Source organism: Sturnus vulgaris, chromosome 2 (assembly GCF_052056855.1).
Source record: "Sturnus vulgaris isolate bStuVul1 chromosome 2, bStuVul1.hap1, whole genome shotgun sequence".
Taxonomy (NCBI): domain Eukaryota; kingdom Metazoa; phylum Chordata; class Aves; order Passeriformes; family Sturnidae; genus Sturnus; species Sturnus vulgaris.
In genome coordinates this window covers 60,175,878-60,202,293 of record NC_142244.1, presented here as the reverse complement: position 1 = coordinate 60,202,293, position 26,416 = coordinate 60,175,878, and the positions used below count along the sequence as shown (strand labels likewise).

At 36.7% G+C, this 26,416-nt stretch overlaps 1 protein-coding gene across 5 annotated transcripts in view; it reads left to right on the top strand.

Annotated features, from left to right (window-relative positions):
• Window positions 1–26,416, top strand: part of DGKH (diacylglycerol kinase eta) — a 158,202-nt gene that overhangs the window by 89,964 nt on the left and 41,822 nt on the right. For 3 of the 5 annotated variants that reach the window (XM_088159706.1, XM_088159703.1, XM_088159702.1), the window contains 10 exons: window positions 7,572–7,676; window positions 8,003–8,135; window positions 14,655–14,761; window positions 15,843–15,968; window positions 17,131–17,233; window positions 18,877–19,039; window positions 21,463–21,571; window positions 21,878–22,017; window positions 23,554–23,638; window positions 26,119–26,204. In XM_088159706.1, coding sequence (XP_088015832.1) covers window positions 7,572–7,676; window positions 8,003–8,135; window positions 14,655–14,761; window positions 15,843–15,968; window positions 17,131–17,233; window positions 18,877–19,039; window positions 21,463–21,571; window positions 21,878–22,017; window positions 23,554–23,638; window positions 26,119–26,204 — 1,157 coding nt within the window. Of the gene's footprint in view, window positions 1–7,571; window positions 7,677–8,002; window positions 8,136–14,649; window positions 14,762–15,842; window positions 15,969–17,130; window positions 17,234–18,876; window positions 19,040–21,462; window positions 21,572–21,877; window positions 22,018–23,553; window positions 23,639–26,118; window positions 26,205–26,416 lie in introns of those variants that run through there. The other 2 variants (XM_088159704.1, XM_088159705.1) reach the window with 2 other exon arrangements.

Below are 26,416 nucleotides of genomic sequence, written 5' to 3'. Positions count from 1 at the left end.
AGCAGAGAAGTTATCCTATCTGATAGATGTGTAGTGAGCTGGTGAAACCAGAGCTAAGGGTACAGCAGTGTGAAGCAAATGTGCTTAACAAATCCTTATGTTTCTTTAAAGAAACATGCAGGCTTCAGCTATATATAGCAGTTCCCAGTTTACATTTACAAGAATGGTTTATTGTTTTTGCTGTATTTAAATGCTGATTTAAAATAAATTTCTAATTCTTCGGTCCAAATCCATGGAAGTTTCCAACCCTGCTTCTTGTAACTGTCTCTTTATAAAAGTTATACTTCTGCAGGAAAAAAGTTTTTGCTGTTTTAGCAGTTGGTTGATGTTGAATATATGAGGTCAATTTGGAGAACTGGATTTCTGACAAAGTGATCTTTGCTGGATACTTTTGCAGTTCAAGACTGGACACATATCTGGATGACTTGATTAACCTGGATTCTGTTTTCACAGAATCATGGAGTGATTTGGGGGTTGGAAGTGGCCTCTGAAGATCATCTGGTCCACCCCCTCTGCTGAAGCAGGGCCACCTGGTCCAGGCTGCCCAGGACCATGTCTAGGTGGCTTTTTAGTATGTCCAAGGGTGAAGACTTCAAAAGTGCCTTGAGCAAACCAGTGCCAGTACTCAGTCACCTTCACTGTAAAACATTGTTTCCTGATATTCACAGAGAGCCTCTCATGTTTCAGTTTGTGCCCATTACCTCCTAACTTTTCACTGGGCACCTCTGGAAAGAGCCAGGCTCTGTCCTCTTTGTATCTTCCTGTCAGGGATTTACATATATTAAGATGCCCCTGAACCTTCTCCAAAGTAAACAGTTGTAGGTCCCTCAGGCTTTCCTCACATACCACATACTCCAGTCCCTTCCCTGGAATGTCTGCAGTATGTCTGTGTATCTCTTGTACTGAGCAGCCCAGCACTGGACACAGAGCTCCAGGTGAGGCCTCACCAGGGCTGAGTAGAAGGGTTCACTCCCTGGACCTGCAGCTTAGGATGCCACTGGCCTATTTTGCTGCAAGGGCATGTAGCTGGCTTGTGCTCCATTTGTTGTGCAGCAGTACCCCAGGTCCTTTTCTGCCAAGTCGCTTGCCACCTGGGTGACCCCCAGGACACACTGATGCCTGGGGTTGTTCCAGGTGCAGGACTTGGGACTTCTTGTTGAACTTAATGAGTTACTGCCTGTTCATTTCTCTAGCCTGCTAAGTCCCTCTGGATGGCAGTGTGACCCTTGGGTGTACCAGCTACTCCTTCCCAGTTTTCTGCCATCAGTAAACCTGCAGAGGATATACTCTACCACATCATCCAGATCATAAATGAAGATGTTAAACAGGCCTGGATGCATTATTGTCCCATGAGGTACACTGCTAATTACTGGCCTCCAGCCATGCTCTGTGCCACTGATCGCTACCCTTTGTTCCTGGCCATGAAACCGGTTTTCAACACACCTCACAGTCTGTTCATCCAGCTTATACTTCATCAGCTCCTCTAGGAGTATCTTAAGGGATAGTGCTGAAAGCCTTACTGAAGGCAAGGTGAACGATATCCACCTTTGTCTTCTCATCTACCAGGCCAGTTGTTTCATAACAGGTTGATCAAACATGACTTACCCTTGGTGAATGAATCCATACTGACTGTTCCCAAATGCTTTCTTGTCCATGTGCTTAATTGTACTCTGGGAGATACTCCTTCATTTTTGCTCAGTGTGGTGTAAGATAAGCCACCTAAATTACCCAGCTGGATTCTGCTGCAGAGTGAAGTCCCTTTACCTTTTTCAATGATGTAACCATTTTTGTCCTGTCTTTTAGCTAAGCTCACTTGTTCTGAGAGAACAAGTGAGAGAGCTCCATGTTGTACTAGTGCAGGAAATGCTGTGTGGGACTAAGCCTTCTCTTTTTCGTCCTAAGAGTTTTTACTGTGGGAGCCAAACCCACACATTACATCAATATTTGTGAGGTTGGGAACAGTGAAATAAGAGAAGGCCAGGAAAAAAAGCGAAGCAACATTTTAGTGGAGAAGACAGAGCTAATTGTTCTGATTATAAATTCTGTATTGTACTCAGGCAAATATAATAACCATTTATTACCCACCTTGCTTTTAACTCCTACCCTGTCTTTGTAATTTATACTTTTGCCTGGCTTGACTCATCAAGAAAAATAACAGTGCAGATTCACCATAAAGCACCAACTAACTACACCTTTGACAGCAACAGTAATGTCATAATTTATTTAGTAGAAACCAAGAAATTATGAATACTCTAGAAAGATGTCTAGCTGTTAGCACTGTGATTTTTGCAGACAAGTTCTGGAAGGTGTGAGAGCATCAGTGACCCCAGCAGTCTACTTCCACCATTGATGGAGGTGTATTCACCTGCCACACTCATACAGACCCACCTGCACAAGGACAGGGCAATGGAGGGGCAGACAAAAAGCAAGGGAGGCAGAGCATATTATCCTAGTATTATTATCCTAGTATTTGCCCGTACTGACTGGCCAACATCCATAAGCACAGAGAAGTTAGGGAGCATTTAATGTTACACTTCTGCCCCAGACATTGAATATGGTCCCCAGGAAGAGAGTTGGGGTGCTCTCTCTGTATCATCCCCTCTTCATTATTTCCAGAAAGATATTTTAAAAGTATCTGTCCAGAGAACAGGAAAACCATTTCCCCACCCCTTTCAGATTCTAAGTGATATTTCTACATTAGTAATTTAATTCCAAATCGGCCATACAAAGTGCTATTAGTGTAATGCCTGATAATAGTTCTGAGTGGCAGAAGGTGCCTTAATGCAAATATCATGTTGCAGGAAGCAGAGTACTTTACAACATCTGCTTTGTTGCTACTTAGGTATAGAGCATTGGTCTCTTGATTAGCAAATACTGTGTCTGCATTTTGAATTTGTAAAAGAACCCAGAAATGGGGTCATCAAGCTTTGGGAGCTGTATTTTCTTGTATATTGCTGATAGTAAAAAAAATGGATTAAAAATAGGCAAAAGGCTTTAACTGAACTCTCTGTGATTTTATTTTATAGATTGTAAGTCTAAACTCATTGGGCTGAAAGCTGTTACTGGTTAGGTTATTCCCACTGAAAGAAGAAAGGACTTTCAAATTTACTCTGAATTTGATGACGGTTTTATTTCCTTTTAAGGTATTAAGCTTGTTCCTAATAAGTGTTGTCTGAAAGGAAAGTTGCAGTAGTCGCCCCAAACTTGACTGTAGAAATATCATCCAAGTAATTTCAAGATGTATGTATAGATATATATGTATATTTTTAGAAGTGAAATTATCATAATGTTTGTGTGAAAAATCCCAATTTAAGGCAAGACCTATGTGGTAGCAGAGTGAACAGTGATCTCTTGTCCTCTCCCTCCTTCTCCACTCAAAAAAATCCCCCTACTTTTCTGAACAGAAGAGGAACATTATTGCAGTAATGGGTAGTTTTACATCCCATTCAGACATTCTTCATTTCCTGGGATTTTTTAGGGTTGTGTTGGTTGTCTTCAAATTTTAAGACTCAATATACTCACTCTTTCCCAATGCCCACTGCTTTAAAAGTGTTTTTTATTCCAACTACGTCTATTTTATTACTTTCCAATATATTGCAGTATCTGCTCTTGGTAAGTCTCTTTTCCAAAATCAGCAATGACTTCTTGGCTACTTGACAATGGTGAAAATTTTCAAAGGAATGTAATCTTATTTATTTTTTAAGACCTTTTGACTGTCTTCATCTTTTGTCATTTGTCTCCTGCTTTGTCAGCATGTGAAATGTTGGCACCTGAGTTCCTTGAAGACTTAAGAGTTTTCTTATTATGTTACCTCAGTGGTCTTCCAGTGGTTCCTGTAACACTTACTTTGCAATATATTATAGAGCTTTCTTTCTTTCTTTCTTTCTTTCTTTCTTTCTTTCTTTCTTTCTTTCTTTCTTTCTTTCTTTCTTTCTTTCTTTCTTTCTTTCTTTCTTTCTTTCTTTCTTTCTTTCTTTCTTTCTTTCTTTCTTTCTTTCTTTCTTTCTTTCTTTCTTCCTTCCTTCCTTCCTTCCTTCCTTCCTTCCTTCCTTCCTTCCTTCCTTCCTTCCTTCCTTCCTTCCTTCCTTCCTTCCTTCCTTCCTTCCTTCCTTCCTTCCTTCCTTCCTTCCTTCCTTCCTTCCTTCCTTCCTTCCTTCCTTCCTTCCTTCCTTCCTTCCTTCCTTCCTTCCTTCCTTCCTTCCTTCCTTCCTTCCTTCCTTCCTTCCTTCCTTCCTTCCTTCCTTCCTTCCTTCCTTCTTTCTTTTCCTTCTTTCCTTTCTTTCTTCCTTCCTTCCTTTCTTTCCTTCTCTCTTTCTTTCTTTCTAGTTCAGCATATTCAGAGTGATATACAAATAGTAATATTTGGAGCAGTGAAAATAAAAAAGGTAATATGTAATTGAAAAAAAGATGCTGACTTGGGTCAGTAGAAGAGAATATACAGGACTCTGAATATGGATACATGCAATGAGATAAGATTACTAGTTAAATTCAAATTTACATGGCAGGAAAATTGTTTTAAGGTCAATTACATCCATTTAATTTTGATTATGTCTGTATACAGGTTCAGCAGTCTTTAGTGAATGAACTTCAAACATCCCACTTGTTTAATCATGGCATTGTGTAAGCATTCAGAAGAAAGCATGTCATCTGTATAAATGCAAATTAGAAGGTTTGGGAAGTCAATCTCAATTTAGGATAAACAAGAAAAGCTATACTGAGTTAGTTAAAGCTCGTAAAACCATGTTAAATCAAAGTATAATAATAATAGTAGCAGATACTAAAGAATGAGGTAGAAACAGCAGAGCATATACAGTGATTCTTATCCTTGAGTCACTTCCCAACATTGACTCCTTGTTGGATTTTTGAGGACCTGATAAGTTTTCAGATATTGTCTTTTATAGTAGATTTATTTGTGATTAATTTTTTAAATGCTTTTTTGGACATTTTTACTTTTCATCCCCTCAGCATCCTTTGGGAATACTTTTCAAGTTAAAGAATGCTTTGCATTTAGGGAAAAACACTTCTTGTTGTTTGCTAACAGTTTCCTTGGTTCCCTGAGTTCTTATGTTACATGAAATATCTAAAAAATAATAAGAGTACATTTTCTCCATGATTTTGTAGGCTGAAGTAGATGAGAAGCTAAATGGGCCTATTTGATTTGATTTGAAAGATTCCAAGCATTCTTGATGCTTCTTGCATATAATGCATTTTGTCTTTATTTCATGTTACCAGGTACCTTCTTGAAGTTTGTTGTTGCAAATATGTAAATCAAAGAGAGTATGTAGTTAAATTGTATTTACAAATATGTAAGTCTTCCAACTTCCTACTTTAAATTTGTAGCACTAATAATTGATCCTACATTCATGTGATTGACAGCATCCTGTTGAGTTGTTAGACTGTTGCAATGCTGTGAACTTTATTAAGTTTTTTGCGCTCTGATTTTAGTAAGAAGCTGGAATATATGAATTTCTGGTATGTTTACATGCATTGGTTAGCAGCGTTTGATAATGATATTTGATTGCCAATAAATGGGTGTGCAGTGCATTTTGAGATGAGGTTGGTTGGTGTCCCACTTCAGTTATGTATATCTGCTATTCTGGTCCTCTGTCATACTTAGCCCTGCCCTGCCAAAACTTTGGATTCCAAAGGGTGTTTTCAGTGGCACTAGGTGTGAACACCTGAACCAGGCCTTAGTTTCAGAGGGGAGGGTGGAAGGGTGCACAGTGGATTTCTGTGGCCAGTAGTATTGAAGACAGGAGTAATACATATAAATGTTACTTGAAAAGATCAAGATTAGTCGGAGTTTCAGGAATAAATGCAGCTGTTGTTGCTAAATGGCATTTCACGACGTCTGGTTACCTGTTAGGATCAGCAGTAAGTGTGGTGGAAGGATGGACGTAGCATGCAGAGTCTTGGGTGGATTTATCATTATTTAATCTGTATTATAATCTCATGGTCTATAATAGGAAATAATCTGTGGCTTGTATTTTCCCAAATAAGATTTCTGTGTCCACTGAAACCTGGAAATTTCAGCAGAATGCTGATTGTTGTTGGAGCCAGGGTTATATTATGATTTAATGACTTTTCTTGGCTTCATTGAATGACCTGGCCTAGAAAAACATTTTGAAGTAATAAAGCGTCTGTTTGGCTCTAAACTAATGAGAGAAGCATTGCTCTTTGCATAAACTGTTCTTTAGGAAAAGCCATGGAGAGCTGCTAATAAACCTTATTAAGTGGCTTAAGCAAGATGGAAGGAAACAGAAAACAAAGGAACTATTCCCTTCCATGTGAAGCAAGTACATTAAAAAAAAGAAAAGGCAAGCCCAAAGGGTTTTTGCCTCCCCTCCATGTGACTTGCAGCTTGCTGCACTTCAGTTACGTCGCCTCTGAGATATGTTAAAGTGCAGCTCAGCTTAATGAAGGAGTGGATAGGACAAATCAAGGCTAGAGACAATTCACAGCAGGGATTGGGTAAGTAACTGCAGCTGTAGATAAGTATTTACTAATATTGTGCAAATGTTGTAATGTCTAGCTTGTAGCATTTTAAAGAATACTCAGAATTACCATTTTTTGGTGGTCCTTTCTCTGTTTTATTTAAGTAATTTGCAAGTGTTGGTGGTACATACTATGCCACAGATTAATGCATAATGCTGATAAAGGATTTAATTTTATTTTTCAGACTTTCTACAACAAAATAAATAACTTTCCTTATTTCCTTGTACTTGTTTTAAATTCTTTGCCATGTAAGTAACTGCTTTGTCTATTTTAATGCAGTGCCCAAAATAATTTCAGTGGGAGTTAGCTGATAGTTTCTGCTGCCTTCCTGTTATTTTGATTATTTTTCTACTGTTTAGGGAAAGGGGAGAGCAGCTTGTACTCTGAACCTCCTTGGTACAGTATTTTCAGATTTCTGGAATCTAACTCCAGACCACTGAAAAATTCCCATCATCAGCTTGTTCCAGGAATTCATTCAATTGTCCTAGTAGGATATGATTTCAACTGTTTGTTTTTGTTCTCTGTGCCTTTTTATAAAGATTTGTATGGGTTCTTATTGATATAGTTGATACAGTTGGATATAAGAAGTACTGTTTTAAATTCTTCTGTGTATGAATTTGTGTAAATATGTTATCAATATACAAGACAGTGAAATATGATGACAGCTTTTGTGTTTGTTTAAAAGACTTACAGGCTTTTGATTTTGCTATGTTTTTGTCTCTAGCAATTAGAATGGACCTTGCAGTTGCTATGATGCTGTTATGAAATAAGATTGCAGTCTTAGTCAATTAGTAATTTCCAGAATGGTTGTTTTAGCATTTCAGTGCCTGCCATTTGAGCATTTAAATCTCAGTGCATAGACAAAGAGCTGATTTGAATCTTGGGAACTGTACAAGGAAAAGTAAACTCTGTTGTTGTTGGTAGTGTGTTAATGAAAATACTTTTAAATGTTTAGTATCTTGCCTTGTAGGGCGTGTCATCATTTTGAATCATCTCACAGGGAAGAATACATTAAATGTCATAGTCTATCATGATTTTTATTATTTGGATTAATCAGGATGTGCTATCTTTTTCAGATAATCACTCCATTTAGGAGGCTAATATTGTGTGCTGAGAACAGAAAAGAAATGGAGGACTGGATAAGCTCTCTGAAGTCCGTTCAGTCCAGAGAACACTATGAGGTAAGCTGACATCCCTCTTGGTACAGCCTGTTCTAGCTCAACAGATCAAGCTACAGGACACAGAACTGAGTATTCACCCTCCTTAGAGTGAAAAATACGTCTAATGTCACAGTGAAGCTTCACGTAAAGAACTTTGCTAGCAAAATGAGAGCTTCTTATCACACTTTGGTTTAGAATTTTGGAGGGAGAGCAGGCTAAATTCCCTTTGGAAAATCCTTTTGGTGAGCATTTCACTGTCGTCCCCTGTAATATGGAACCATGCGTAATGTCAGTCACCGTAGCTGTGTTCTGTACTTGCAAATTTGTCTTAACTTCTCCTTTACTAGACCGCACAGTTTAATGTGGAACATTTCTCAGGGATGCATAACTGGTACGCCTGCTCCCACGCCCGCCCTACCTTCTGTAACGTGTGCAGAGAGAGCCTCTCTGGAGTCACTTCTCACGGCCTGTCCTGTGAAGGTAAAACAATGCTTGCTTCCCCGTGTTATCATGCTGTGTGTGTAGACAGGTTGCTGCAAGTGCAGTGTGAGTAATGACCCTGAAAAGAACGAGTTACAGAAGAGCCCGAAGGGAGAAAACTCTGCCTGAGAGTGACTCTCCTCTCGACAGAGGGACTGCTAATGATCTCCCTCACCTTCCTGTAGCTCCAGGTGCCTTTTCCAATAGAATACTTCTTTCTATTGCAGCAACCAGTTTGGAGTGTACAGGATGGAGGGTTTGGAAGAAAAGAGGATTTGTTTGATTTGCACTTCAAAAATGTGGAACAAATTAATCTTACTGGTTTGCAGAATCAGCATTTCTCAGAAAAAAAAATCACTTTGGTATTTTCTGTGCCAAGTCGAAAAACATTCTTAATATTGAACAAAGTCTTATGACCCTTCCCCTCCAATTCCTGTTTGCTCTGATGCTGCTGCCTGATCCTGCAGTACACATTAATTTACTGCTTTAAATATTTTCTTGTGCTGTGAAGAGTAGAGACGTAAATGACTGCATTTAATGTTTGAACAGGGGAAATCCAGCACAAAGAAAAAAAAAAGTGTGGCTAAGACATCAGCATTTAGCTAGAAATTATATTTAATGAACAAATAATTATAATATGCCTAAAACAACTTACTTATTTTTTCCTGCAAATTCTGTGGAAAAGTGGTAACAAGTCTGTTTGTGTTAGGAGCCAGCAGAAAATGAAGCATCTGTGACCTTATGAGATAGATATATGAAACGTAGAGATATTTCATTACTAAAATAGCTGACTGCCCAGAAAAGAGTTACACTTTCACCATTCGTAATTTAATTTCTTTGGATATATGTAACCCACCTGCAAATGCATTTCTGTTATTGATGTTGTTATAATACTTGAGGATAATAATATGTATTAAGGAAATCTTACAAAGGAAACATTAACCCACTGTCCTGAATTGTCCATGCTTTTAGTGTAGCTAATGGTGCAGTTGCCAAGGAACAGGACAAACCCGTTTCATAGAAATTAGAAGTAGCATGGTTACTTCCAGCTTCTCTGGTGTATGTTTTCCATTGTGTGTAAGTCCTTTGGGCAGTTTAAAGGCAATTAAGGTATTCTCAGTGTCTGATATTGGCAGATGGAAGTATCATGTACTTAACTAAAATGCAGTTGTATTGCCTCTGTGTACAAATACAGTTGTATTTGCTCAGGCAAAGGAAAGGAAGAACTTTTATAAAGAATGATCCATTCCTAACTTAATATTATAGCTATTTTAAAAGGCCATTTAGCAAGAATTACTACTGTAAGATTATCAATGTTAATGTCTGAAGTTCACCCTTTTATGTTTTTCCAGTGTGTAATTTTGAATCTAAGTATGTTTTTAATATACTGGGTATTAGCATTAACTTTACATCAGGGAAGTTCCCATAATTTCCAGATTTGGAGTTTGTCACTTTTATGTATAACTTGTGACAAACTAACGCTGCATTTATCCACATTTCTAATGCCAGTTTTTACAAATAGCTTGTGAAAGTGATTTGGATTTCCTTTCACTGTTCTACAGTTTCATAATCGTATATAACCTGTTTGATATGTAGATATTGTGATATTCTTTTGTTTGTTAATAAGTTTATCTCCTCTTACTTCTTAGCTTGTATTTTATATCTATTGTGTTCTTCCTTTTTAAATAAAATAAGATATTTAGTTATATGTCTCATCTAAATAATTTGAAATTTGACTCTTTTTCTGTAATACTTTATACTTTCTCTGCAATTATGCATGGATGTTAAAACCCGTCATTCTTAATTTCTTCATCTAAAAACTGCATTTTTGTTTGATACTTGCTTCTGCTATGTGCATTTCTAATGCATTTAATCATCTAATTTTTTTCTTTAACTTACCTGTATTAGCAGTCTATACAGTTTGAGAGAAAGTTCTCTCTGGGAGAACAATCTGGGAAGTTTGGAATCTTGAAATTCCCCAGACTTGTTCTGTGCTGCTTTTCCCCATTACACAATTTTAAAAACCTGTTTAAATATTCATGCCTGGCTTCTCCAGCACTGCTTTATACTGGGAATCCATTTATATCTGTACTAAATTCAATTATTTGTGTGGTCATTGATCCCAGGCTACTCTATTATGCCTTGTATTGAAAAGCATGAGAGGTTCTTTCAAGAGATAATTGAGCTCTTCCTCCTGTTAATGGTTTGGGTTGCTGGCACACCAAGTTGTCTTGAAAGTAGCTTAGAGTCTTTGGGGTCTGATTCTTGACTTTTTACTATAGGTAAAAATAAACATCTCTGCTGCTATCTTGCAGCTTTTGATAGTTTAGTTGTCCTGTAATACTTTATTCTCTTAATATTGCTGTTTTTCAGCAGCCCTGCACAACTTTTTTCAAAGTCTGACCACAAATCAAGCCGCATTTCTTTTAGAGATGATAGGCGACTTTTTTCTTCAGGGCACCTTCCATCCCAGCAGCTTTTGGCAAAGGTTTGCCAAATTAATTGCAGGCCACCCTGAAGATGCTCTAAGTCTTGTGGAAACTAGTGTAGAAAAAGATGGTAGGTTAGTGCCTTTGCTAGGTAAAAGACTAGTGTGAGCTTGCACCTTTTTAGAAGCCAATGGATTGATATGTATATCAATCTGAAGAAGTAAATTGCAACAAACCAGGCCTCATTCTTGCTATTGCTTAACAAAAAATTGACTTTTAAAAAAAATCAATCAGACTCTCTTTTGAGATGCAATGCTCTTCTTCCCAGAGATTCTTTCTTTTTTGTCTTCTCAAAAGACATAATCTACTTTTTCAATGTTGTCTGTGTGTTGTGTTGCTCTAGATAAAGGACTGATCTCTGCAATGTTCATCCAGTCTTTACTAGGATAGGGTAATTATGATCTCTGTGCTGCTTTAGAAATTATTCCAAACTAGCTGAATCATGAAAGGGTTTTGGCTTTTATGCTCCTCAGAGTTTAGCTTCAATATGGAATGTTCAGGCAAAGAAGCTTGAAGAATGATATATCATTATCTACAGAAACTCTTCCAGAACTCTGTAACCTCAGTTACTCTGTGTCAGTACTGTATTTCTATCTATGCCACTGCCAGTGGAACACTGCCTCTGTGATTATTCTCAGAAATTTAATTTTTCATGTACATTTTGTTTATCATGACAGAATCTTGATTGTTGAGTATCAAGTATAGCTAATAAGTGGCAGAAACCTCTCTCTTAAACTGCATTCTCCTGTGATGAATTGCACAAACAATGTTGTAAGAACACTTTAGGATGACGAGGTCAATCAGTAAAAAGTACTGGGATTAAATTACCTCTGCAAATGCACTTTGTGCACTTTGTCTTTTTCCATTATGCTTGTGGGGTTTTACCCACAAAACCCTATTGTTCTTACCCATTACCCAGGGAATTGTACAGGCACTACTTGCACAGTCATTGTCTCTGATACTTTTGCCATATTCTCTGCACGATCTGGAGAGTGAATAGTGAATGAAGCAGCAATAGAGAGAAGGGATGCTTCTTGTTAAGGAATAAAGGAGTAGTAGAAAACTGTTCTGTGACTTTATATCACATGCTCCCTTCTGTGATGCTGGGGAAAACATTTAAATAAGATTTTTTATCAAATCAGTAATTGTGCATTATTTATAACCTGAAACCTCTATCACAGGTATGCTGTTTTTAATAACTGCAAAGATAATTTAAAGCTGTTCTGAAGTCCCTGATGCTTTGTAGATACACAGTACTGAAAAAAAGTCTTAATTGTAGTAGTAGTATTACTGGGCGTAACAACAACAATAATAATAATAATTTTAAAAGGCCGGGAAGAAATTAATATTGATGGCTAAAAAGCAGTGTCACATTAGTTTTCAGCTAGTTAGGCAAATGCTTGTTGAAAATTGTTATGAACCAGAGTATGGTGCAACCCCGTACTTACTGAGACTGCAGTGACTGAGGGTCTTGTTCTCTAAAAGTATGTGGTCATAACAACCAACAATTGCACACCTGCATTCAGAATCTGTATTGCAATGTTAAGTTTCCTCAGTAACATTCCTCATATTTTAGCTTTCATTGGTGAAGTAATGGCAATTGATGTCTAGCCATATGTCTGCATGTTTTCCAAAAGATTTCAGATATCAGACTGATTCATGAATGAGATTCAGTGTAATCTGAGACAAAAGAAGTTAGGCCATAGTGGTAACTAATACTGAGGTTTGATTTAAAGTCATTTCTTTGCTTGCAAGTTACATCTGTATCTTAAGGTTATTGTTGTTGTTAATATTTAATATTCAGACAAACATAAATTGTTGTTTCATAATACTGAGGTTGCAAGGGGGTGGCCCAAAGAGTCTATTCTTAGATTTGGTTGGTAGGTTATTCATAGTAATTACAAAGCAAACATTACCTGTCACTTGCCATCTCTAGAGTGGCTTGCTGCAACTCTTCAGAGCCTGGGATTGATTTTGTCCTTGCCTTGTTGAAAAAGAAACTAAATACAGGGTTCCTAAGATCAAGTTCAATCATAGTTCAGTAGGGTTTGAACATTATATTACTTCATAATTCGTAATTTTCTATTCCCCCTCATCCTGATTCGTTGTATTTTAATCTGTGTGGCAAAGCAAGTGCTTATCATGTATGAGTAGGGAGCTGAATTCAGTGGCATATCTTCTCTGAAACATTCAAATGCTGAAAACTGCTCATGGTCCATCACTTGAAACTATAGCCTTTATTTCTGTGCTTCTGTGAGACCTGGCTCCATTAGATGCTAGAAACCACAATGTGATGCTAAGCTGTTTAGAAAAAGTGAGTCTACCCTGTCTGCTGACAGCTATGGGATATTTGCACGCTTTGAGTCTGTGTTGGTTTCCTCCAGCAGGTCTGTGCCCTTGTTAGTTCAGGGGCTATTGGCATATTTGAGTGAGTCCATAGGGGGACCATGGAGATGATCAGAGGGCTGGAGCACCTCTCCAGTGAGGAAAGGCTGAGAGAGTTGGGATTGTTCAGCCTGGAAAAAAGAAAGCTTCGGGGTGATGTAATTGCAGCCCAGTGGTACCTGGAGGGAGCCTGCAAGAAATATGGAGAGAGACTTTTTACAATGACATGTAGGGACAGGACAAGGAGAAATGGCTTCAAACTGAGAGTAGGTGGAGATTAGATAGCAGGAAAAAATTCTTTACTGTGATGATGGTGAGACACTGGTTGCCCAGAGAGGTGGTGAGCACTCCAGGCTGGATGGAGCACTGAGCAACCTGGTCTAGTAAAAGATGTCCTAGTCCATAGCAGGGAGGCTTGGAACTAAATGATCTTTAAGTGTCTCTGTCAACCCAAATAATTCTATGATTATATGAATGCTGCTTTTTTAAATGTCTGAGGGAGTTACTGTAAAAGCAATGAAACTTCTTTGTTTTCTTTCCTTCTCTTTCTTTCTAGAAAGTAAGAAAGTGAGAGCTGAGTGCTTACTTTCACACATCTCACAGAACAGTGAGGATTGCTCTCAAACTCAGATGTTGCTTACATAGTCTTAATTCACTTTTTAAATTGATCTGGCAATGGATCAGTGGAATTAAAATGGGAAATTTATTATTCACAAGACATTTTGTACCATGGCTTAATGTTTTTAAATGGTAGATAAGCGATGGGCCAAAGCCTTGATAATTTCCTGTCAAATATTTGTTTGAAAAGAGACTACTACTTCTGATCTGCTGGCTAGTTCTCATAAAACTTTAATGGTCTTTGCCAAAATAATTTATATAATGCACTCTAAATAGAATTACATCATGCACTTCCAGTAGAAGAAATACCCACAGTTTGGGTGCATCAGTCTGTTTGGTCTAATACAGTATAGTTAGCTAGGCATATTAATTGAGCTGAACAAAATTCAAATAGTTATTAGGTTGTCAGAATGTCTGCCTAAGTACACATATGTGCTGGGTATTCCAATTAGCAGAATTTTAATAAAGAATGCAGTAAAAAGTAAGGTTCTTCCTGATTTGATATAGGCTCTTGGGAAATGTTGTAATCCCCAGCATCCTTAATAATAATATCACCACATAAACCCTTCACTTTTTCATATTCTGAGAAAAATAGGCCCAGCGTGGTGCCCCAAAGGCATCTTTTGAGCAAAGAAACAGAGCTCCTGAATCAAAATACTTTTGTAGAAAACTCTCCCATGACTTACTGCAGATTTAAGTCAGATATCTGAGTCGTGTTACCAGAGGAATGGAAAAGGCAAACCCATTGTTAACATTATATTATACCTTGCACTGGAAAAATGGGGACCAGTGTGGATTTCAGGGCACACTTAGCATGGGCTACAGCTAAGCAGTTAAATACTGTTTAGAGAGTTAAAGCTGGAGTGATTATGAACTGAATTTTCTATTAGTTGTTTTATGTCATGTGTGCAACACTAAGTGACAGGTACTTGGTTATTTTATGGATATCTGTGTTTAATTTTTAAAAGGTGTATCATTGAAATACAGCAAATAACACAGGATATATATGTTTATCTGTGTCTTGCAGTGTGTAAGTTTAAAGCACATAAAAGATGTGCTGTCCGAGCAACAAATAACTGCAAATGGACTACATTAGCCTCAATTGGAAAAGACATCATTGAAGATGAAGATGGTGTAAGTACTGTTCATATTTACAGTATTTTCCAAATCTGTTTCTTCTTTAGGGGGGAAAAAAAAAGCCCAGAATTATTGCCATGTGAACCATTGAAGTTAATGGTAGGTGGCTATTTTCCTGAACACTGTTCAAAGATTATAATGATATTTAGAACAAAAGTTGTATTCCTATCTCACAAGGCAAGTCTAGCAACTGTGGGCACTAGATTGCAGATGTATTACAAGGTTTTAAAGGACACATGCAGAGAAACTCTGCAGCTGGAGATTGCTCCCAGAAGTTCCCACTGCTCTTATAAAAAGATGATATTTTACACTGTTACCATGCTATTTTGGCAATCTGTTTTTGTCCTCTTTACCTGGAGCAGTTCTCCAGGAGGCCCATTTGGAATTCACTGAACTGGGAGGCGATGAAAGCAGGAATTTTAAAATTAGCAGGAGAAACAATAAAAGCTTTTGAGAGGTTGATTGTGATAAATGGACTATTTTTACAAACACAGCTGTGTATGAACCACTGGTGTGAAGCTTCTTCCTAGAAGGCTGGTACTAAGTTGAACACCTGACTGTCTTGAGTTTCCCATGGTATTAATGGGACAAAGGGTGCACTGAGTAAAGCTTTGCACTACGTTTGGGACTGCTTTATAGAGCTGTGACTTACCAGACATGGTGAGTGGGTAAGTGAAGTGACCGAGGTATTCTGCTGTTCTGCCTATTCTTATGAAATTTAGGTATTTTTAATTGGTTTGTGTCATGTAGTCAACGTAACCAAGTGGGAACTTTTTTGTATGACAGTCTCTGGACTTAACTGCCCTGCTGTGTTGTGGTTCGTTGCTACCATGAGTGAGACATGTCTCCCTTCTTCAGGTGTCATGTTTTCTGCCTAGCACGTGGAACACCAGAGTAGTCCATTCATTGCTGTTGCCTTCTGAGCATCAGTGTTCCTTATCCTGCCTGACCATCATACCTGCTTCTTTGATAAAAGGGTACAGCTGTGAGAAATAGTTTAAATCCACCTATATTTGAGAGACAAAAGCCTCTAATTTCTCTTTCTGGGTATTTAACTCTAATGACTCCTTCTCCACAGATAGCTATGCCTCACCAGTGGTTAGAGGGAAACCTGCCCGTCAGTGCCAAATGCGCAGTCTGTGACAAGACTTGTGGCAGTGTTCTACGCCTGCAGGATTGGAAGTGCCTTTGGTGTAAAGCTATGGTAGGTGCACTGAACCACATCAAAGCATCTCATAGTTTGACAGCTTTATTGCTTGCCATTATTTTTGTTCTATCATTTCACAGCCTGCTTTTGGATTAAGTAGGAGCAGCAGCTTCTGCAAACTCAGGTCTCTCTAGCATTCAGAATTCTGATGACTGTCGTACTTGCACAGTTAATTTTTAAAACACCCACAGATGCAGCTTCTCTTTAATAGGTGTTGTCATCCAATGTGTTTTCTCTGCTTTCTTCTAGCTGTTAAGTGAATGTTCAAGTGCCTGTTCCTTATGCCTAATAATCATATGTTACTTTCTTGTATTTTTTCTTGTACCTATTGCTCTATTAATATTTTAGTAATATGTTAAATTAATATGTATTAATATTAATGTAGTAACATGTTTATTACTGCAAAATCTTGACTTTCTCTTCTTCAGGGCAATCTGTAGATTGCTGATTGAAATTCTCTAACTCACTACTGCTGTTTCCCCAATATATAGTTTTCTCTTAAATTTATGAACTTGTCTAAAAAGATGGGTGTCTTATGCAAGTCAGAAGTTTATTTATTGTTGAAGCTTCTGGCATATAGGTATCCAAGGCTCTGTGTGTGAGCAGTAGGAAATGATTGGCATCTCCAGAGGTGACTTGAAATTTAGGTGAAATGGAGCCACCTCTGCATGTGTCTCTCTTTCCAATATCTGTGGAAGAGACCTTTACAATATGGAGTTTATGGAACCCAACTTTGGGAGACGGGTCTGGCTTGGTAGGTGTGCTGGCTTTAATGCAGATACGTCTTCCAGAAGGGCCTCAGTGGACCAGGCAAGTACAAAGCTATTGTTTTGCCTTCTGCCACCAGCACAGATGGTGGTAGCTTGCTTCTTCCTTCCTTATGGATGGGGGCAAATAATTCCTTAGCAAAGATGATTCTTATCTGCTGTAGAGTAGCTGAAGTTCTCCAAAATAATGTTTTGTTGAATTAGTTACAAGGCTCTGTGGTTGAACATTTGGGTTTTTTTCCTAGTCTCATTCTTTTTCCCTCTACACCTAAATGTAGGTGTAGAGGGAAATGATACAAGTCCATTTTTGTTACATAGATAACATAGTATCAGTTGTATTTTCATCTCAAAATTCCACTGAAGGAAACTAATTTTGGGGTTTTTTTTTTTAGGTTCACACGGCCTGTAAAGATCTGTACCCTCGTAAATGCCCACTTGGCCAATGTAAGGTATCGATCATCCCTCCAACAGCACTAAACAGTATAGACTCTGATGGTACGTAGTCCTGTAGTGTGTTCAGTGCTACCTCTGGACTTCCAGTGCCTATTGAGATCCATGCAAATAAACAAGGCTAAAATCCTTCTGCTGAGCAGGTGAATGCAGTCTGCAAATTTACAGAGAAGTACAATTTTCTGTGTAGGTTTTTAGAGAATTATTCAACTGTTATGTTATTTGAAGTTGCCCCCACAGAAATTTTCTTCCATTTTACTTATGATCCTTAGAAACATTTCAAGTGAATGATCAGAGTCCTCAGATGAAGTGAGCTGATGCCTGCCTGGCATACACCACTCCATCTGTGAGTTCTCAAATTTTGGATAATTTTGCTTTATGGAGAGATAAGGTAGCTGAGCAGCTTAGATCCAACAACTACTTTATCAGGTTCAAGAGAAGAATTGCTTCCATAGCTTCTCTAATTTATTTTTTAAATATAGGCAGTAAAAGTCCTGCAACGCACAGATAAAAACCCAGCAAATGCTCAAAACTCAGAGATGCTTTTTCATGGTTCAGGATAGAGACACATCAACGGTGAGATGTGCACTTCAAGGCAGAGAGTGGATTTAAAAAAGAAGTATCACAAAAAGTTAACTGCTTTAATTTTATTGTTTGTGTCGATGGCAAAGTAGACTGGCAGCTTGGATGCAATTCAATGAACTTTATTACATGAAGTTTGTAAAAGTGATTGTGTATGCTATTTGCCTTGTGGTGTCTTACACATCATGCTGTCATGCTGAAGATTGTTCAATATGTGAAATTAGTTTTCTTGGCATTTAAATTAATTAATCAGACCTTATTTGAAATTAGACATTATGATAATGTAGAATTAAATTAGCATCCCTTAATGAAATTTTTTATTTGTAGCTTTAGTATTTTTTTAGTAATTGAAAACAGCATAATCATTTTAATACTGCCAGAGACAAATGTCAAAACCTATACATGTGATGTCTGATTTTGAAGTGTTGCTGGGAAACCATTACCTCCATGGACTGGTCACGTTAGCGACAAGTGTCCATTAGTGCTTCTGACTAAGGACCTTGTAGGACCTGTAATTAGTTAAGATCTGCACTGGCTTTAATAAGTTTTGAATCACAGATGAAGGCCTTCTTTTGTTTAGTGATTCTGTTATACTTAATAGTATAACCTCAGTCTGAAAACAAGGCTGTTATGCCAAGTCTCACCTGGGAGGAACTGAGTACAAGTAACTTTTAAAATCTGTGAGTACTCTTAAAAAGCTCATACAGACATGAATGATCCAGTTCGACCCACTAAAGCAAAATAAGATTGAAGACCAAACACTTGTAACTGAAATATATGTTCAATTACGTGATAATAATCTGTAAAGATGAGATTTAAGAAGTATTCTAAAAGGTTAATAGCAGTTGAAAAACAATAAAGCTATTGTCTTCAGGATTTTACTAGATCTAGGCACTGAAAATACCAGAAACAAACAAAAAAACTGATAAATCTTGTGCAGTTAGGTTTTTCTGCAGGACTAATACTCAGTTTAGCACTTACATTATGCATAATAAAATGTACTCCTTTTGTCCTTCATCCCTATTTTCCTCTTTCCCATGATTTCTTTTTGTGTTGTACATATTAGGAAACCTTATTTATTTCATTCTTTCTGACTATGTTTACAGGTTTCTGGAAAGCCACATGCCCGCCATCCTGTGCCAGTCCTCTTTTAGTTTTTGTTAACTCAAAGAGTGGAGACAATCAGGGAGTAAAGTTTCTTCGTCGATTCAAACAGTCGTTAAATCCAGCTCAGGTCTTCGATTTAATGAATGGAGGACCTCACTTAGGGTAATGACCTTGGAAATCTTGAGCAAGCCTTTCCACAAGGGAATTAGGTGCAAAGTATAGTGTTGTGTTCCCCTTGTTTTATAGCGTTATATCCCCTTGTTGCTATAATTCATCAATCAATCAATCAATCAATCAATCAATCAATATCTACTCTGACTTCCTAGTTAAAATCTAAGAGACAGCAGAATTTCAAGATAAATTCTGGTGCGTGAAGGGATTGTAGAATAATGTTTTCCTTCGTGAAAAGCTTAAAAATTCAAAATCAAAAGCTCTTGGTGAGCTTTGACTGCTGTTAACTGGTAAGGCTCAAAACTGTTACAAATGTTCAGATGGTTTCCTGTATCACAGGAACTTTGATTTTGCCTTTCTACAAGTTGCCCAGGTGCTTGTCTTCATTTCACATGCATAGTTCTGATATTCCTGACCTTTTTGTGTGTAGCTATGGAATAAAACTATTGTCTAAATGTTCTCTGTATCTTTTAAAATTCTGAACACAAATATCAGCAGGGGAGTCTGCAGTGGGTAATGGACAAGTACATGAAAAATTTCTCATCTGAAAAGTATATCCAAAATATGGTTTATGCAACATATGCAAATAGTCAAGAAAATGACCATCCCACAGAATTTGGAGCAAGAACAATATTAAAACCATCAGGTATTTCTCCCCAAAATCTAAGGGTTGATTGCTGGAGAGATAGCGATTAAATTTGCATAGTGGTGGCCACAACTCAAGCATCTTTGCACATTTATGAAGATTAAATTTGTGCCTATATTTCTGTTGCCTAACTCAATTCCACTCAGATATAATGATGTGGTTAAATGGCCTAATAGTATCAGTTATAGCAAGTAGAAGGAATAATTTTTGTCCTACTAAAGATGCAGAATTATACTTAATGATAAAATGTAGAGGAAGAAAATCCACAAAAATTCAGTTCAAGCAGTGCATAAATAATACAAATATAATTGATTACAGCTGTGGATTATAGTAATTAGTACTGTGTTATGGTCACATTTGAGTTGTAATATTCTTTTCATTATAACCCTGATAATCTGAGCTAAATCTAAGTCACTTTTAGCTAGCATTTTGTACATGTAATTATAATGACATATAACATTTGTCTAAATTGATTATACAGTCTTTGAAAGGAGACAGTCTGAAAAATATGTTTGCAAGTTCTCTTCCTCATATAGCTCTCCCGTGGCTGAGGTGGCTCACTTTGATGTTGCACGGAAATTGCAGTTCATATTGAGTGTTTTTAAGTACTTCTCCCAAACAGTTTCCAAGGAGAGGTCCTTAGCAATTATTCCATCAGGTCACATTGATGTCTTCTTTTTCTCTAGTTGATCTAAAAAGCAGAGGTGTATTCTGTGAGACAGTGTATTTCTAGGGGTTTTCTCCTTTTTCTCAGGATAGGATAAATTGCTCTGGTATCAACATTTCTTCCCCTTAAATATCCTCTTCTTTTGTTCTGAGTAGGTATGTGCCCCTTGTATTCAGGTGACATTATTTTCTCTAGAAAAAATAGAAATGCTTAAAAAATTGTGATCTTGATATGTTGCTTTGTTTAAATGGTTCAGAAAGTACACATATTCTGGAAAATAACATGCATTATAAAGAAATATCTTTGTTGTTTGTATTTTAAGAGTGTATAATTTTCAAATTTATTTTCTTTTTCTTTTTTTTTAGTTTAAGTCTCTGTTTTTACCTCTTGGCTGTTTCTTTACATCTCATTCCCGTTTCCTCTGTGTCTCACCTTTCTACATTTTCTGTCTCTCTTGTCCTCCTTTTCTGTACTGTCCAAGTGTTGTATTCTGGAGGTGTTAAAAGTCAGAGAACAGGAGGAAGAGCAATAGGTAGCAAAAGCATCATATGACTTTAAGGATATAATATGAAATACTTGTATTATTTGTCTTATATTGTGATCATCTTTTTTTAAGATTTTTTTGCTCTCAGTGGTCCTCACATTTAGTTAGCTCCGCACTGACAGAAGCCCACTCGTACTGTGGAGCACATCCTGCCATTGTGTCTTAACCTCTTCTTGTGAAAAATCCCCAGTGGCGCATTATGCTTCAGGCTGAAGTGAGAAGCATGGAGCAGTTGCAGTTTTATCACTTAAATTGATTTTTTTGAAATATTAATAAAATCAATAAAAGCAGACTTATAAAATCCTGAAAACAATATCAAGGGATTTTTTAAAAGAATAACTTGGCATGTTATTTATCAGAAATGTCAGTATAAAGTGGAATATACAGTGACAGATGGGCTGCAGATAGGTTAATTAAGTAGATGGTTATATCCCCATACCCCACAACAATAAAAGGATCATAAAAATGCTGTGCACAATATTTTCTTGTAACAATTGCTAATGAATGTCACTGCTCTCTTGCTAATGGATGTAACTAGCTCTGCATTTTCTCTACAGTTTGCGGTTATTTCAGAAGTTTGACAACTTCAGGATTCTCGTGTGTGGTGGAGATGGAAGTGTGGGTTGGGTCTTGTCAGAAATTGATAAGCTCAGCTTGCACAAGCAGGCAAGTGTGCATATTTACTTTCCTTGCGTCGACTGACTAGGCTTAATTTTGTGTGCTTACCTTTTCCTTGACTTGGTTCTTTGTTATATCTCTGTGTATGGGGCAAACTCAGTAGTTACTGTTTAATGAAAGTTTTCACTGTTGTAAACAGTACTAGTTGTAGCAGAATAGCACAATTTGGCTTACTTAGGCTTTAGACATCAGCTGTGAAATTAACGTTTGTTGATTGAAATAGCAAGCATTTGTAATTACTCATATTTTTTTTCTAGTTTTCAGTAGTAGATTTGTTCCTGTGTTGTGTTTCAGTGTCAGTTAGGAGTGTTACCCCTTGGTACTGGAAATGACCTTGCTCGTGTCCTTGGCTGGGGAGGATCCTGTGATGATGATACGCAACTTCCTCAGATTTTGGAAAAACTAGAACGAGCCAGCACGAAAATGCTAGACAGGTAAACCTAAATGTGGTTATGTATCACTTACCATGAGATCTAAATTGTATTTATTTGGGTTTCTGGTGGCCTAAAATCCATCTTGGAGCCTTGATTTGTTTTTTGAGTGCAGATCTTAATCATGAAGGAAGTTGCAGTTGTAATGGGGACAGCTCTTTAGCCTGCTTTTAAACTAAAGAGTCAGAGGCATGAGTGGTTGATGGAACTGGGAAGTGTGCTTTCAAAAGATGTTCAAAAGTTGACAGCTTCTTGCATGGCTGAAGGAGCTGCATGACTGCCTGTTTCAAGAAGTTGTGAGCATTAAGAAATTGTGTAGATTCAAAACTGATTTGAGCAATTTTAGGAACTCTATACATGCTTATTAAACACCATTAATGGTAGTATCTTTATTTAGAAAACACCTGAGCTCTCTGTCCTTGGATGTGGGGAAAACTCACCTTGTGTGCTTTCATCCTTTCCCTATGCATCAGCTGTTGACAAGATGCTGGGCTAATTGGATCCATAACTAATATTTCTGTTTGAGGCATTTTCTTAGTCAAAAACCCAAGATCTTCCCACTCCTTGTTTCATGTAATTTTCATCCATGAAGGAAAGGAGCAATCCCCATTAAAAAAAAAAAAATCAGAGATGACAATGGTCATGCTATTCCAATCTAGCACTGGAAGTTTTTGAGAGAAGTATTTCTTACACTATTACTTATATCATGAATGTTTCTTTTCTTGCTCTAGTTACAAACATTTGAATGTCATCATAAGGGATTTTACTTTAGGTTATTTTTATGAAATAGAGAAAAAAGCCTTTTTTTTAAATTTTACACTTTTCTGCAGACTACTTGATTGCTTTACAGAAAAGTATGTAGAAAAATGCTTGTTACTGATCCACAGATTCTGAAAAATTTGTAGATTGAATCATGTTTCCCTTTTTCTGTAGTGAAGAAATGCTCTATTTCGTTTTTTGGTGTAGTTTCAGTGGACTTTCTCCCAAGGCTCATCTGTAGTGATTACTTATTCTTTTCAGTAGGCTTTGAAGAATGTTGTTGCTATTAGTGGTTTCATACTCTCTATGCTGTCAAGTGCTATCCTGTACCAGACAAAAAGAATATATATCTACATCAAGGAACACATTTCATCTTTGTTTCCATGCCTGCCTCCTCTAGTTGAGATGGAAAGCTAATGTCACCTTAAAGATTTTTCTTTAGGAAGATGTCTAGTTTTGTTTGACTTCTGCAGTATGTTTGCACAAATTCTTTTACAATGTGAATGTTTTTTTCCAGAAAATCTTTATTGCCTATATTGAATGTCCCATGACTTTTTTCACAAATGAGACTAATAATTAAAACACTAAAAATAATCTAAGCAATAAAACAAAACATTACCTTTAATCTCAATTATTTCACCCATATAGTTTACACCTACAAAATAAGCTGCCCTTTTTTTTTATGCATAGCTGTTCTGTGGTGTGACAATGAATTTTGTTTTTGTTTATGTAGTTGAGAGAGTGTAAAACTAACAGTCTGGAAACTTATGTTTCTTTCAGGTGGAGTATAATGTCATATGAACTGAAATTACCAGCAAAGCCTTCTATTCTTCCTGTGACTGCAGAAGAGGCAGAGGAGTGCCAGGTGCACTTTTATTTTTGTTTTATTGTTTCATGTACTTAACTTGGAGCTTCTGGCATGACAGTAGCCATAATTGAAGCATTTGTATGAAAAGCAGATGTTTTGTGATCTGCTAACTGAACTAAGGCCTTTTCTTGCTGTGTATCTCAAGTAAGTAAGGTTTCCAGGTCTATATTATTTGCCTAGAAGGAATGAAGGTAAGAAGTCTGCAGCAAAACTGTCTGAAAAATTTCTTCCAGAATATATATGTATATTTTAATATGTATTAGAAAGTGTATTTATATAACATGTTACACAAGAATGTACTCTAGTGTCATATTATTATGTAATAAAATAATACTTTATAATTTAGATAATTCTTATATTTGAGTATATATTGTATATAATTTTGTATATAATTGTATAATTAGTATTTAATGCTATGCTACTGTATAATATAAATATATATATACTATGATACTATAAATAAATTTTTAAATACTTTTTTTAATATATAAAAGCAAATATCTGCTATGTTGAGTTTGGATTAAACATTGAAAAAAAGCCCTCAGCATTATGGAGACAAGGGTTTTATTCCTAAAGAAAGACAGAAGTGTTTTGCAGCTTGAGTTTTATCAGGTGATATGACTAAACTTTCTCTTTGTTCTTTGAGAGAGCTCAAAATCCTAAGCATCATCAAAGAAAAGCTTAGTCTGTCTTCCAGACTAGATTTGTGCTTGTACTAGCTGATGAGGTTTCAATTTTGAGAGAGGGAGATGCTTTAATCAAATTAATTGGCATGAAAATTCTGACTGAAAATGAGAAAATAATATATTCCCAAGAAAGTTAATGCATATCAACTGTAGCTCAAAAGTACTTGAGAAGCCATAATTAATCAGCAGTCTCTTGAACAATTTAATAATTCAGGCTCTTTTAATTGGCAAGGAGGTTATAACCTTTGATGGATTGCTGGATATAGAGATGCAAAAAGGCTGGGATTTTAAGGGGGTTGCTTTGCACACTGCTCTGCTTCTGGTGTCAGCAATGCAGATCAAGGCTTTATTGCCTCTAATTTTTCAAGACAGTTAAAATTTTCAAGTGTGTCTTCATCATAATTTTGTTCTAGTTATTTCTGGCTTTGAAACTTTTTTTTAGCCCCTTCTGAAAATGGAAGGAACTGCTTGCTCATATAAAACTTTTTTAGAAAATGTATTCTGTAGGCTATATTACCTGTCATTACCTGAATTGGACAACCATTTGCTTTTGAGTACCCTATTCAATCTCTATTTTAATGGGGTTTTTTACATTGTTTACTGAGTTAGGCTATTTCAGAAAAAAAAATAATTACCTTGAAGTAGGTGTTGGATTATAACACAGTGTGAAAAGCAAATGGAAGTACATGTTTGATTATTTTCTTTTTCCCCTTCCTTTCTCCTGCAGTTTCAGGGGATTAATTCCCTTTGGTTTCCAGAAATCTTGCACTGATTTTTGAAAAACTGTAGTTCATTCTTACAGATCAGATGTTTATGTTTTGTTTTCTCCTTTGAAATGAAAACTGATTCAGTGTCAGAGTCCTACAATGAAGACTGGGTTTTAGGAGAAAAAACTGAAGTGGTATATCTGCCTTCTCAAAATCAAAGACAAAAGCATGCTTAGAAATGTCAATTGATTATTAAAGGGAGCTGTCAGAACTGCATTTATTTTTAGCTTTGGATTTGAAATTTTGTTAGAATTTTCTTTTAAAATTGAGGTCTGGATCCAGAGCTATTTTAAGATAGGATATGGTGTGTGAGGATGCATCTTTGATCCAGTCCAATATTTTCCTGAGTATTTTGTAACTTGTAATTCTTAATGATCTTGTAAAGACTAAGCCATAAATGATTTGCTTGAGAATTGGTTTTTGGTAACATTATACCAGTTTAGCAGCTTTTGTCAGTTGTGGTTCTTGGGAAGTGAGAGCCCACCTGACAGTAAAGTGAAAATTCCCGATTATAACTGCAAACCTTCGATTTATTCTTATTCTTATTCTTATTCTTATTCTTATTCTTATTCTTATTCTTATTCTTATTCTTATTCTTATTCTTATTCTTATTCTTATTCTTATTCTTATTCTTATTCTTATTCTTATTCTGCAATTTGTTTGAGGAAAGCTTTGCTTATTTTAGAAGTAAAAGATATTAGATTATAATACTGTAGGTTGTTATAAATCTGAGAAGTCTTTTCTGCCTCACAGACTGATTTTAGCCTAGAAATAACTTACTGTTTTCTCTACAGGAGGAAAAGAACTGTGGATCAAGTTCTCAGATGCAGTCTAACTTCGAATATTAAACATTTGGTACATAAAATACAGAATGCATGTAGAACCTTTGTTACCAGACACTTGGCCTTGTATTAGATCTGAAATGGAAATCAGGAATTCTATTTTTGAGGTGTTTAAACTCACTACTTGGTGTTAAACTGCTGAAATGTGTGGAAATTGGAGTCTCTTTTCTCTTTATTTTCAGATATCCGCTTATGAAGATTCTGTGGCTGCTCATCTTGCAAAAATTCTCAATTCTGATCAGCATTCAGTTGTCATATCATCTGCCAAGTGAGTCAATCGGTTTTATGTACAATGTGGGGGATAAATTTGCTGTCTAACATCATCACCATAATAGCATTCTATCTAAGCCTGATATTCTCATGGATGGCCAACTGGCTAGGCTTAATATTTGATTTATGTCTTTTAGAGTAGATATTCTTTTCTGCAAAATTTTTAGATGATACAGTTGTAATGGATGGCTTAATACTAAATTTAGAAAA